Source organism: Platalea leucorodia (assembly GCF_965183815.1).
Source record: "Platalea leucorodia genome assembly, chromosome: 1".
Classification (NCBI taxonomy): Eukaryota; Metazoa; Chordata; class Aves; order Pelecaniformes; family Threskiornithidae; genus Platalea; species Platalea leucorodia.
Window position 1 is genome coordinate 132,787,861 of NC_138823.1, and position 14,245 is coordinate 132,802,105.

The following is a 14,245-nucleotide window of genomic DNA, read 5'->3' on the forward strand; positions in this document are numbered from 1 at the left end:
CCATGCTGCGCTCATGCTATCCAGCTACACTTATAAGACTAAAACACTCTGTCAATAGCTGTTAAATTATAGCTCTTGAGAAAAAAATAATTCCAACCTACCACATTTCTGCATAACTGAATCCTCTTCTGAGCCAAGTCATACTCCGTCCAAATTTTCTGCAATTTTTCCAAGGAACACGGAACAGTGAGACATCCTTCTGTAACTAGTTTTATGGCTTGTGAGAGCTGCTCCTCAAAACGACTGTTCTTATTTGAGTGCCTAAGTTGTAAGGAGGAAACATTTTACGAGTTTTTTTTTTTCCCCAGAACTTAAGCAGTTTAAAAATCAATGCTATTCAGACCCCTTGAACATACAAATTTTGAGATAGCACCTGCCATGGTAATAACCTAGTTTCTTTCAAAAAGTAGCAGCAGCAATTTGTCTCATTCAGCTGTTAAATCTTTCTTCGAGGAACGAAGAAGGACCAAGAATACATTCATTATACCTCAGTATTGACGAGGCTGTACATGGAAATTCTGTCCTGCTTTTAATTTCCCTTTTGTCCTATCTCCTCCCTTGGTATTTTTTTTTTTTTAACTCATCTTCCACAAACACATACACCAATATATATATATATATCTTCTTAAAGGAGCTGATGGTCATTTCTATTTCAAGTCTTCTTCCCACTGCAGCTTTGTCCCTTCCTTTAAAACCAGAAGGGTAATTTGCGCTATCCAAAGAGAGGCACCTCTCACAGCAATACAGATACCCAAGCAATTCTGACTACCCAGTTACTTTTAACAACTATCTGCATGTACTCATTAGCATCTTCCTTGAAGATGGAATTGAAAGCTCTTCTTGCAATAGCTATCATAAAGGAGCAGAAATGAACCAAAGTCATCCGCTACATATTGAGAAACAGGCAATACAAATTCCAATGTGAGCTTCCAAAAAGCTCAGGTTTCAGCCTTGCTTTTGGGAAATACTCCCCTCTGTATACAACACTACATTTTCCTTAGGAAATTAACAAAACAAAACATTTGGGAAACAAAAAAGCATGCATGACTTCAAGAGATAAACAGGGCAATGATAAATAGCACTACTTTAGAAAAAAAAAAAAAAACAACATACCTAACTTCTTTCAATGCCTTCACCTTAGCAGCCAAACTTCTCATTTTCGTTCCAATGTAAGTACGTAGGGTTTCCTCAAAACTTTCAGCAGTTTTGCTAGATGCTTCCTTCTCTCTCTGAATTATTTATCATTTTTGGAGCCGTGTTTCAACAAAGAGAGGTAAAGATAGATCAATAGTCACAACAGTCGCCCAGGGTTACTAAAATGCAGACCATAATTCAGACTTTTGAAAACACACACATACACACACACACGCACGCACGCACACACACACGCACACAGAGCTGGCCCTCTTCAAAGCACTAATAAAATGCCTAGAAAGACATACAAACCAATGAGAATAATTTTATTTTCTTTAATAGCTCCTTAAAGGTTAATGGTTCATTTCCTTCCTCTCATTTCAGTAGTTATGTGTTCAAGTGTATTTCTTCAACTACTCCCCACTTGCTAGGAAGTCTTCAGACAACATGGAAATCAAGTCCAGGACCTCATTAAAATCCTTACTCTCATCACTACTGCACCTCAAAATGGTCCAGCAAAATAAAAACTCTCGCTGTATGTACAACCATCCTGACCTTCCTACAAGGAATATTCTTAAGACAAAATAAGGAATATTCTTGACCCAAAAAAAGCCCACACACCGTATCAGGCTATATTCCTCAAGGGGCAACCTAAATTTAAAAGCTTTTGCTGTCATGCCACAGAGATGCTTTTATAAACTCCACTTCAGGTAACGAAACACAGTCTTCAAAAGTTGTTAGCCTTTTAGACTCACTACATATTAAAAAAAAAAAAAAAACCACCAACAAACAAAAAAATAAACATAGAAGGATTTAAATAGCTTTGTATTTGCAGATGAGCACCCAAAGTCTCATGACTGCAGGATGTTAAATATTAAGTTCTCCTTGAAAAACACCACCACACATCCCCCTTCTAGAACAAATCATTGCCGACTATAGTGTTTATAGCAGGAAGCAAATATTTTCTTACTTAAAAGAATATCCACAACCTTTTCTTTAAAAACAGTTTACTTGCATTCAACACAAAAAAGTAATTAACCTTTGTAGAAAGTAGTTTAAAAAAAAGTCATCAGACTATAGATAAGAAATGCTTCTAAGAATTCCTTGCATTCAAGTAGTTTTTCTGAGCTGCAGACATGTATTCTGTTGCTTGTTAATTTAGTTTGCATAGAAGTGCAAAAACATCCTATCTTTAGTTGACAGAGAATCTGTGCAATGACAGGTTAGTATATGTCGAAACACAGGTGTTCTAGGGAGAGATAACTCAGTAGCAAAGCTGGTTATGAGTAGTTTTATTCCGCAAGAAAGAAAAAGGAAACAGCTGTGTGCAAGTCCAGGTTGGGGGGGGGGGGGGTAAAGGCATTTACACAACGGCAGATTTTCCTTTCCTATCTGTAGAGATAAGAGTTTGCACAACATTTTTCTGAATTCATGCAAACATAACATCCTTCCCCACAATCTCCTCTTACTGATGGCTGTTTATCACACTTAAAACCATTCACAGCATTTTTAAGCCTATCAGTAACTATTACTAAGTACTGTGCTTCTCAGATAGTGCCAAGAACTTCCCCTGGAAAGAAAGATAAGCATCTTTTCTATTATGAAGCAATTAAGGAAATAGTAATTTTTATCCAGTTCTAAAATTCTACAGCTGCTATGATTCTGTGATGCTTAGGAATTTTCAGCCCAACACACAGAAAGCAGTTTTTCCCTCTAAATGAGCAAAAAAAAAAGGCAAGGATTACATCCTTATACACAAAGCATGTTTGTAATCAAAGTGTAGAACTCTAGGTTCAAACAGAACACCTACATCCAAACCAGCAGTTGCATCAAGCGTGGTGGCAAGCCAGTACATACACCACGGGGAGCTAGGGTCCAACCTGGACTGCAAAACGCGTGCTGACACACACCGACAGCATCTCCCTGCACCAGGGCAAGACAAGTCTTCACTCAACCAGTTTAATCCTTCTGTATTCCAAACAGCAGTGCACAGCTGAACTGCAGTACGATGAAACCGTTGAGACAGAAGCATTGTCAGAAACACTCACAATGAGGAGAGAAGCATCCTCTTCACATTTCCACATACCTGAAGTTCACGTTTCAGCTGTTGAACCTTCAGTTCTAGTTCCTTCTGCCTCTGCAAGAGATTTACATTCTCTCTTCTGAGAACTTCTTTCTCTTCGGACAGCTTCTGATCTGGTCTTATTTGTGCCAAGCTGGTGACTGGCACTGAGGTAGAAACTAGCATTTTTTCCCTTTTAAAAATTAATTAAGAGGATTTAAAAAAAAAAAAAAAACAACCACAACACAATGTGCATTCTTTCATGCTATTGTAATTTCAGTAATGACTACAGAACACCACATCAAAGAGACTATAGAAGCACCTACATAATCATGCTTTACTTCAGAATTTGCATCCCTCTCTACACCAGTCTTTACAAAGACTGTTAAACACAACACCAAGGAAAAAGATATATCACTTGAAGACAACCCTACATATGTTTTCCCAGTCACTAACTCAAAAGTCTTTCCCATCCAAAAAACATCTTATGATACCACGCTGTAGATCCAGAAAAAGTCAAGGTCCATTGTAATTCAAATCTTCTATCTACTAAATAAGCCAAAGCACTTTAAGGTTAGTGTTTTGGATCTATACCCTGAAAGTTATTTTTATAACGAAGAAGAGCAATGTGAAGCCATCTGTCTCAGAGTACTGTGACAGTACTGCACAGTACCAAAGCTCCACTAGACCTCACATCAACTTCATCCTCACCTGCATGGCTTTGGTTACATCCTAGCTTCTTTCTTTCTCCATTTCCTTCGCAGGCATACCACCCCAAAAATGCCTGCGATGTGCAAAAAGTTAATGGACACCAGAACATACAGAAATGGAATAGAGAATCTGCCGGCTGCTCAGACCAGTCAGGATAGCTCTGTACAGAAAAGCATCTCTACACTGTGTGCCACAAAAAAAAAAAGCAAGCTATTTCTTTTTTAAAATCAGATTCAGAGCATATTTATAACTCAGAAAACAGGGCAGATGAGAGTATCAAAATAATTCAGAATGAGGCACTTTACTGTAAATTTAGACTTTTTTGAAGAGCACCTCATTTCATATTAGTATTTGTTAGCAGCATAGACTTGCCTAAATGATCTAATTGTAAAACAGATTTGGACACCATGCTGGTATGTGGAAGGGCGTGCCCTCAGGTGATTCATTAAAATGTTCCAGAAGCTCAAATTAGGGAACATTAGCAAATTCTAAACAAGTTTTTTTGAAGAACATTACTTCTTACACCATCTCAACTTTCTGAATGCCAAGTACCATCTTTCCCACCCACAAACATTTTTCTCAGCAGCCTGTTGCCATGGCAATCCTAGCAACTGTAGGACAAGTCTCTTTAAAAAGATTTCTGACAACAACTGTAACTGCCAACTTACCACCACCTCTTGTCAATGTAATTACAAGTTGCAGAGACACCGTTATTCCCTAAAGCTTACTTCAAACTGTGATTGCTGGCTTTATTTCTTATTAGCACACATTGTTACATTCCTACACAAATAAATCACCAAAATATGTTTGTCCTGCTAGTTAAGTGTACTTTTACATTCCACACACATTTGCGTCCAGTGAGTTTTCAACAGAGGTAAATAAATAGCGGATAGCTACAAAAAGTCTCAAGGACAAGCCTATGAAAATTACACAGATGCAAAAACGAACATCATTGCATTGCCTATCACTGCCAATTCTAGAGGCCTGACATCCTACAACCTTCGCTTTCAACTAAGCTTTCTGCTTACTAGCTGCTACCCCTTCCTTCTTTTTCAAAATCTTGCATTAAGATACAGAAGAACAGTCTGTCTCTGGAAATCAAATGAGGAAGAACAAGCTATCCCACCAGCAACAACACTATATAAACTATAAGTTTCCTACAGATTAATGTCCTAATTCCCACCACCACAGCATGCACACGCACACAGACTCACATACTTCCCTTCCATTGAGTACCAGTATTACTTGATGCCGCAAAGACAGAAATTGAACTTTGTATTTTAGACACTCACTTCCCCTTCCATCTTCTTATATACCCAGATCCCAGCAACTATGCTAATCAGATCACTCATACAAAGTTTTCTATCCCACTGCCTTACTTTGGGGCAAACATACGGTTTCCAGTAAAATTCTGATTCCTTGCGCTGACAGCTACTTGGTCAAAGCGCCCTCTTGGGATGCTGTACAGAACGTGGTCGGACCTGTTTACCCACAGTGGAACTGAAACTTTTATCTTCCGATGTTGGTTTTGCATGACATCTACTCTTCTCTCTTCCGTATCTTTAGTGTTTCCTGGAAATGTGCATTTTTCAGCAAACCCTGCCTTGACCACCTCTTCTCCAATATCTATTTTTTCATATTCTGCCTGGGCAATAACAGTACCGTCTTTGTGCTTGGCTTTGTGGCGTATTTTTATTTCTTTTTCAAAAACTAGGCTGCTCAAGAACTTCTTCCCCTGTAAAATAAAAATACAATGAAGTTGTGTACTGAGCACTGTGAATATTTTTAGCTGAAATCAGCCATCTTTCTTCTAAGAAAGAGAGAACATGTTTAAGACCAAAACGCAAAGAGCTGCACAGGTAAAGCTTATGTTTAACACATTTGTTCTGAAACAATGCTGTATCTGTACAACTACAGCTGTACCCGATCTCATCACTGTCAATGCCAGACTGGACTTCAACACCAATAGGTCTCCCTCAATGTTCAGCTTTGATGAATTCAGTATCATTTATAAGTGATAGAAGTCCAAAGTCCCATCACCTCTCAATAGAAGCTGGCAACCAGGATATCCAAGTCTTTTAGAGGATACTAGACCAACTAGTTAACAGTATTATACAAAATAAAATGAAAAAAAAAAAATTAATTATTGGATTGTTTAACAGCCTTTCAATAAGTGGTCCAGAAGTTGAAACAGAACATAGTGACAAATGCATTATTATGTGTATCTACCTTACGGAAATCTACCTTAACTGAAACGACTCATTTAAAAATTGGGAAATGCCAGAATTGGCACCTACCAGTTTCATAAGTAATATCAAAGAAAAACAGCTTTGGAAGACTGGGGAATGCACTCCAGACCTTCACAAGACATCTGGGAGAAAGTTCTCTTTTATTAACAGGGTTTTTTTTCTTTTTGCCCCACCACTTCTGAAAACAAGCTGGTTTTGCTGAAAATTAAGAATGGAAGGGGTGGGCACAGGAAAGCTACACAGGACAAGCAAATAAAGCTTTACCTCAAGCAACAAGAACCATTTAAAAAAAAAAACAAACAAAAACACCACCACCACACAAACAAAACAAAACCCCAGGGAACTGAGAACAGAGCTTTCCACCTGTCTTAGGTAATCACACTAAGCAATGTCCATAGGAGCACAGGGATGAAACCATACCCAGGGGGTGTCAGGATCTCCTCTAAATGATAGAGGGATACGACAAGGCAAGCAGGACAGCCGCTTCCTGCCTCCTCCTCTGGCAACTGCCGCTCCCAAGCCACCGGCTGGTGAAGCACGGGCAGCGCCAGTGACAAGCCTTGAAGGAGCATGCCATTAAGACTGTAAGTGGTGTCCCAGAAAGGGAGACTGCCACTAGTAAAACTCGACCAGTGCCACTCAAGAGGGCTCAAAGCTTTTACCAGTCCTGTTGGCATCAGCTCCTGAGCCTTTCATGCTCATTGCTGGCCAGGGATGACAGGGTTCCTACTACCACCCACGTTCACCTGCTACCCTCTCTCCTGACCAAAAGTTTGTACAGTACCCAGACAGATGGCATTCAAGCAGCTCACAGATGTAAGTGAATTTATCGCAGGTTCTGTGACCAAGGGAGGTTTTTTTCCCTCTGAAGGGAAAGAAACAGAGGTGCTTTGTTTCCTCAGCACCAGAAAGAACCCAGGTCAGTCAGAAATAGACCTGAGGCTCTGAACATGACAAAAGCAAACTCTACAAATTACCTCCCAGCGCAATCTGAACCATCTTAGTTCCTAGAGCATGTTTAGGGCAACCGATCAGACAGCCCTTCCCAGCATGCCCTGCCTTTACAGTTAAACATCCAGCTCTTCCTGGTGACACTGTGCTGATATTTGGCAGCCTCTGTTACAAACCCCATCATCTAAACGCTTCAAAATCTGTTACTCACCTGGTCAAACATGTTTAAGTTCTGATCAGTTGGTAGCTGTAGGCCCCAGAGTCTGTACTTCTTGGCAACACTTGGACATTGCAAGTTTGGTGGGATTTCAACTATGTCTGATCTATTCAGAACCTCAGAATTTCCATAGTCAATGTACAATACCTGACACTGCAACAATAATATAAAAATATAAATCAGCTGAGGTTACACAAACCTCCTACAGAAATATGTGCTGACAACTACTAGAATATGAGCATTTTAACACATGTGCATGTTGCAGAAATGAGAATCTTCCATACTAAGCCTAGACACGCTTCAGAGGAAGGAACCGAGTTAGAGAAATCTCTTATGTTGGCACCTTAGCAACAAAACTTTAAGTAACAAAACAGATCTTTGCTGGCAATTTTTTTTTTCCTCTAAGGGCTACAATTAAGAAGCAATATAGAAGACTTTCTTCAATGGACAGATATGCAATCTCATGTTTCCATGCCAACCAGCCTGTCTAGAAATTACCATTTTATAAAGGAACTACTAGCCTTCTGTATCAGTCACCTAATGCTGATTAACAACTCTTTCAGGTCATTTGCATCAGTGCTAACATGTCACACACAGGCTGCCGTTTTCACCACTCAGAAGTTTTGAAATTAAATTACATTGCTTAGCAACATTAACTACCACTCGTGAATCTCTTTATCAAGAGATACAAACAGCATTTCGCAAGTAGGTCATGTTTTGCCATCTTTTCATCAGCATTTTTCAAAATTACAGGTCACTTGAATTTGTGTCCCACGTGTATATTCACTGTTTTTAAATGCATTCACACAGCAAGTTTCAAAAAGAGAAGGAATTGAATTTACTCCCATCATCCTGCATGTAGAACTGATATACAATTAAAGACTTTTAAAAAATAGTTCCTGCCTTTTCATTGTTGATCACCTGCTGTACCATACATCTGTACCAACACCTATCTTCAGAAAAACAGCCACCATAAATCTGGAAATTAGGAAAAAAAAAAAAAAAAAGATCAAGAATAGCATTCTGAAAATATAAGCATACCTCAAAATGGTATTTGTAATACATTACAAACCTTATTTTCACACTCTCCTATAGTTATCCCAACAGTAGTATGAAAAAAAAGTAATGCATTTGATACCCTATCTCTCATAAAAAAATATGCTAATGCTTCAAAAACATAATCCTCTACTCCAAAAACAATAGCTCAAAGAAAATTTGCAACTAGAAAAACAGCAGCGTTTTACACAGCAGACTCCCATGGCTTTTCTGTTAATGTGTTGCTACAACATTTTATTGACACTGACGGCTTAGTAAGCCCAACAAAGGAAGAGGCCAGTCACACCACAAACATGCTGGGTTTGCTGTTGATGCATTTTCTTCCTTTTCAAGAGGAATGTAAAAGGTCACAAACAGTTCAGACAATTTTTTTTATTTAAACCTTACTTTGCAATAAGCCATCAGTAGTTCACATACAAAAACAAAAATTGCCATCACTCTTTGCATGCTTGTCATTGAACTGCTATTAAATAAGTCCTTGTTATCTTCTTAAGACTACTTTGTCCAGCACATTAACATTACAGGTTTTTGTAATATCTTCTGCACTTCTTGAGATGGAGCAAAGAATCACTTCTCTGAAAAAGCACTGCTCTCTTGTTAAAGATAACCCATAACGTATACTGGGCAACGAAAGAGAATTCAGCGTTCTGTGTATTACCTTCTTGTAGTCATTTCCTGTGTGTTAAAAAAAACGCTATGGCTGCATAATTTCACTGAAGTCTGAAGTGGAGAAAGATTTAAACTTGCTCACACAAAATAAGCGTTTTCTTTAGGGAAGCCAGCAGTTCTTAAGATCTCTTTAAAAGAACATAACCCACAGCATAATGAAAGATCAAGAAAATACCTAAAAAAATGGTTGCATAGAATTAAGGCTTTTACATCCAGGTGAAAAACAAACTCCACATATACACAACCTACTTACCTTACTAAAATCAGGTTTGCCAAAAACTGCATTAGCCCGAGGACAAGCTTCTGCCAGTGCACAACTTAATTTCAAGAGGTCATTACATCTACTGACATTCTAAGAAGTGCGAAGAAAGGGTACAAGTTATTAACTGTAACTTTTAGTAGATGCTTGACGGCTTATAACGGCCAAAAATTAAATCAAAACAGTTGCACTGCTGTTGAGACAAGTCATGCCCCACCTTAAGCTCTCCATCTTCACAATGTTAGCTGCATTTTTAAGCCTGCTCTCATTTTCTTACAAAATTAATGAAATGGATCAAGGGCAGGTGATGTACCCCAGAGAAATAGTTTGCAAAGAACATTTTTAACAGTTTAATTACCAGCTTCTGCGAGCAGTATGCAGATCTTACTTATCAATCCTTCCTCACAAATTCTGGTATCTATTTGTTGTTCTTTTTCTTTCTCTCGATAATACAAGGAGACAACAGCTCTGGCATACCCCTTAATTCTCTTTACATGTAAGACTGGGGTTTTGGTTTGACTGAGAGAAGCAGAGTCTTTCCAGTTACAACTTGGTATCTGAACCACTGTAAAACTGGGTCAATTCCAGTAACATGCCATTTATTAGACAACGTTCTACTCGTAATTCAAAGGAAAGGATCCAGAGCTCAGAGCAGGCAAGAAAACACTAGTGCAACTGAACATTTTGTTAACCTTAGAAGTACACTCCTAACTTTTGTACCTTACAATATTAAAAACACTGTGACTGAGTCTCAGAATGCCAGGGCAAGAACCTAAAGGACAATTACCTATGACTATTACATCTAGAAATCCCTTTATTAGAAGAAGCTATTCCATAAACAGAATGAGTAAATTTTGGTCCCCCTCCCCAAATTCCTATTGAGGACATGACAAGCAGAATTACCTCCTCCAACTGGCTCAAAGCTACACAGGTGGTGACTAATATGCACACACCAATTAGCCAGCAGAACAAAGAGAAAAAGCAAGCTTTCGTACTCCTTCTGGATTTTCCCCTCGCTCTGCTGCACACCCCACATTAATGAAAGCTATTCATTGTTTGGGATTTTTTACTTTTCCTCACTCCCCCCTATCAAACATCTTCCTGCCCATCTACACAACACTTAAAAGGACCTAGCATCTTTGAACCATCTCCATGTCAAGCCTCATTGAAACTGCCCCACATGCTCAGGTGTTAGGAGGGTAGGGGATCCACCCCGAGCAGGGCTCCAACTGCCTCCTACAGTATTCTTCAGTCAACAGCAAATATTTTAACCCTCAATTTATTTATTTTTTTTGGCATAGGGTCTACCAAATATTCAAGAAAACCCAGCTACAATTCAAATGGATGGATGAACAATTCTTTTTGTCATTTCAGAAAATAATAATTGATTTCAATTTAAAAGGGCACAATAATACTTGCAATTATGAAATCCAAAGTATTTTTTTTTTCCAACATCAAATGCTATCATTTATTCTCACTTCTGCAGAGACTTGTGGGGCAGGGAGGAGGGGGAGATAAGACTAAACACCTCAGTTAAAATCAAATAGTTCTCTGAATTCACCTGTGCCCAAAATGTTACAGCATCTTCAACGTGGCAGCCCACAACATCTTCAACTTAAAGGAGGGGAAAGAAAAAAAAAAATTAAATTATTCTCAAGTGTAAGATTACGTGTGTGTTTGTTTTGAAAACCACCTCACATTACCTTTGTCATACTCTGTGTCCCCATCCATGACAACAGATTCTGAAACATTACAAGATATGTATAGTTAAAAGAGAAATTACGGTACGCTTCCAGAGGCCCGCGGCGCAGGGAGGCACACGCACCCGCCTCGCAGGCCCACACAACTTGTCCCTGTCCTCAACACCTCAGGGGCTCACTGCTTAGTGGGCTCCTGCTCTCCCATCGCCTCACCCCCAGGTTTCTCCTCAGCCCTTCTCCCTACCGAGTCAGAGGCACCCATTTTTTTACTGAAAAACGCCTTTTTACGCGAGGAAGCACCGTCAGGCTCCCACGGCCGCGACTTCCCGCCAGCAGAGCTGGGCCCTCTCCTCACCGCGCAGCCCCGCGCCCCTGGGAACCCCCGGGGGCGACGGCCGGCTGCCGGCCTCGTCCCCCGACGGAGCGGCCCCGACGCTACCTGAGGCGGCCGGGCCGGCTCGGGGGGACGGGCCCCGCCGCGGCCACTCGTGCTCCCGCCGCCCCCCACACCCGCCGCCGGCCCTGCGCATGCGGCTGCCCGGGCCCGGCCCCGGCCGGTTCTTCAGCGCTGCCCCCGCGGCCCGGCCAGGGGCTGCCCGCCGGGGCGGGGCGGTGCCTCCCCTCCCCTCCCTTCCCTTCCCTCAGTGGGGTCGTGAGGCGGCAGCGCCCGGGAGCTGCGCCCTCCCCCTGCCCGCGCAATGAGGCGGGCGCCGCTCCCGCCCCGCACCTCAGCCGGGGCAGCCCTGCCCGGCGCAGGGCAACGGTGCTCTGCAAAGCTTGCGGGCACCAGGCTGCTTCTGCGAGTTGTATGCCCGGACGCGTCCTGCAGCACGCAAAAGGATCAGCGCGTGCTGATGCTGGTTTTGAAGGATAAGCGCCGCAGCAGCAGGGAGGCTCCCGCCTCGATGGCGCGCTCTCCTCGCCGGCCCCTTCCAACGTGCTCATCCCGGCCCCCTGCGGCGTGTCGGCGCTCATCCGCTTTCCCGCGCAGCGATGTGCCATTTTCCTGTCTTATTTAACATGAGGACGAAGACTGGTGAAGGCGCTAGCGAGGCGGGGTGCGGCTGTTCGGCGGGTGAGACGGTACGGTCGAGCCGGGGACTTTCCCTGGGGAGGTCCCTGACGGAGCCCACGGGCTCAGTGCCCAGCCAAGGGCCGGCCAGCACAGGTACAGCGAATGTAAAATGAGAGCTAAAACCAGTGTAAAGCAAATAACGATTTACTCTACCAGAAGACAAATGCTAAGGGCTCCAAAGCAAGAGTAGGCTTCTAGACAAAAGTAGTATCTTTTGTTACCAAAAAAAAACCCAAACAGGTACACCTGTGCAAGGTCTTTTAGACTGGAAAACCTTTGTTGTTGTTTTCGATTATATCTGTGCTAAGAAACTTACTATCACTACCTGCAAAGTTGTCTTTTTCCTTAGGCTACGTGGCTACAACAAAACTCCCGCTAGAGACTCCCGGGATGTGCAGACCCGAGACCTGCAAACCGTTCAATATGCGCAACGTGCTGTAAAGACGCTGACAACTTGACAAAGTAGTTTGGCACGGATGCTGTTACTGGCTGTGAATTCACACATTACGCTCCCTTTCCTCCCAAACATAAGACAGATGCATTTTATATTTAGTATCAGAGAAGCACAGAAGGGGAAGGAGCCCCTTGCCCTCCACTTCGGATCACTGACCAGTCTCTGCTATCATAAATAACCAAGGTACAGCCAAGCCTTTTCATAGGATAATTAAAGCGAGTGAAAAAATGATGTTCTACACTCTAGAAGTGTTATAATAATGGCAAAACATTGATTTGAAAGCCAGCCACTTAAAAAACGAGAAGTGCTTAAGCATTGCTCAAGACCTACGCAATTAGGCTTTACCAGCTCAGAGCACTCGGCGTATGACAAGAAACCATTCCTCCCATGCCAGATTCCTTGGATTCGAGTCAGAAACGGTTAATGCCTATAGCTGAACGACAGATATACGCCCACAAATAAATCATACAGATGAAATGATAACTTATCTGTCTCATGACACTATGTTCAAAGTTCACGACTGCTCTCGGGGAAAAGAAACCATCAACAAGTACATGTTAAACTGAGCTCTTTTATTTAATGACCACCGTTAATGCAAACATATTAGCACGTGGTCTCTGCTTTTACCTTTACAAAAATTTTCCTAATAGAAGCATAAAGAGATTTTTCAAGAGAATTGGAGGTTGCAATTTTGATCCTACAGAATTTTTTTTTTTTTTGGATAAAAATAAGAGTAATTCCAGTTAAGTGTGAATTTCACTTAAGACATGACATCAGTGTCCAGTCTTCACAGGCAGCGACATTATAAGATGTATTGTACCTGGTTTTTCATGTATAGATATGAATAAAAATTCTGCAAAAAAGTACTACATGCGTACCAAGAAGTCAAAAGTACGCCTTCTAGTAAGGAAAGTGAGTTTCTTTTACTTGGACATCATCAACATGGGTGAAAAGTGGTCAGAACTCCTAAGCAATATTTAATGCAGCTGATGTTTTTATGATCCCATGTGTTTTCCAACTAAAAAGAAATATGAAATAAACGTAATAACTTTTTAGTATCATTTAACTGGAAATTTTAAATAAGTTTAAGCACTGAATAAATTTTTTAAAAATTTACTTGGATAAAATGAGTTCATGATGATCAAAGTACAGTTTACTAAGACTGAATTTGGCAGAACATTTAAAACTGGCAAGTATTTTTAACTCAAAATGTGAATAAAAGCATGATACATTATTTACTAAAAGTAAAAAGTTATGTTACCAGTATAAAAACAAAATGCAGAGATTTTTGTAACTATTAAAAACTCTGTCTATAACAATATTTTGCTGTGAGAAACCTCATCTCTGAAACACACATACCTTTCTGGAACTGCACTCCCTAATGGGTATAGCCACGGGGATAAATACAAAAGTAGAATAAACTTCCGCTATTAAGCCTGTAATAATCTCTCTGAAGACTGAAATAAAAATACTTTTTCTATATCTTTATTTACCATTTTTTACTAATGTTATTTACATGTTCGTCTCTTGTAATTCTATTGTGAGACTTATGAGACTGAGTATCTGTAGAAATGATTGCTTATTAGGACCAGAAGAGGGAGCTCAAATGGATATTTTTATTTACTAAGTTAAAGCAGTATGTTACAGTGTAGAATTTAAAGGTATAGGTACTTTTAAAACATTCATTAGACACTTTGATATATTATGC

At 40.7% G+C, this 14,245-nt stretch overlaps 1 protein-coding gene across 1 annotated transcript in view; it reads right to left on the bottom strand.

Moving 5' to 3' along the window:
- STK31 (serine/threonine kinase 31) overlaps positions 1-11,039 on the bottom strand; it is a gene marked incomplete at both ends in the record, with an annotated part of 40,922 nt that extends 29,883 nt beyond the window's left edge. Inside the window, 9 exons of the mRNA XM_082329501.1 lie at positions 102-261; positions 1,114-1,229; positions 3,221-3,389; positions 5,287-5,642; positions 7,319-7,477; positions 8,228-8,302; positions 9,303-9,401; positions 10,870-10,922; positions 11,012-11,039. Coding sequence (XP_082185627.1) covers positions 102-261; positions 1,114-1,229; positions 3,221-3,389; positions 5,287-5,642; positions 7,319-7,477; positions 8,228-8,302; positions 9,303-9,401; positions 10,870-10,922; positions 11,012-11,039 — 1,215 coding nt within the window. The remainder of the gene's footprint in view (positions 1-101; positions 262-1,113; positions 1,230-3,220; positions 3,390-5,286; positions 5,643-7,318; positions 7,478-8,227; positions 8,303-9,302; positions 9,402-10,869; positions 10,923-11,011) is intronic.
- Between the last annotated feature and the right edge of the window lie 3,206 nt (positions 11,040-14,245).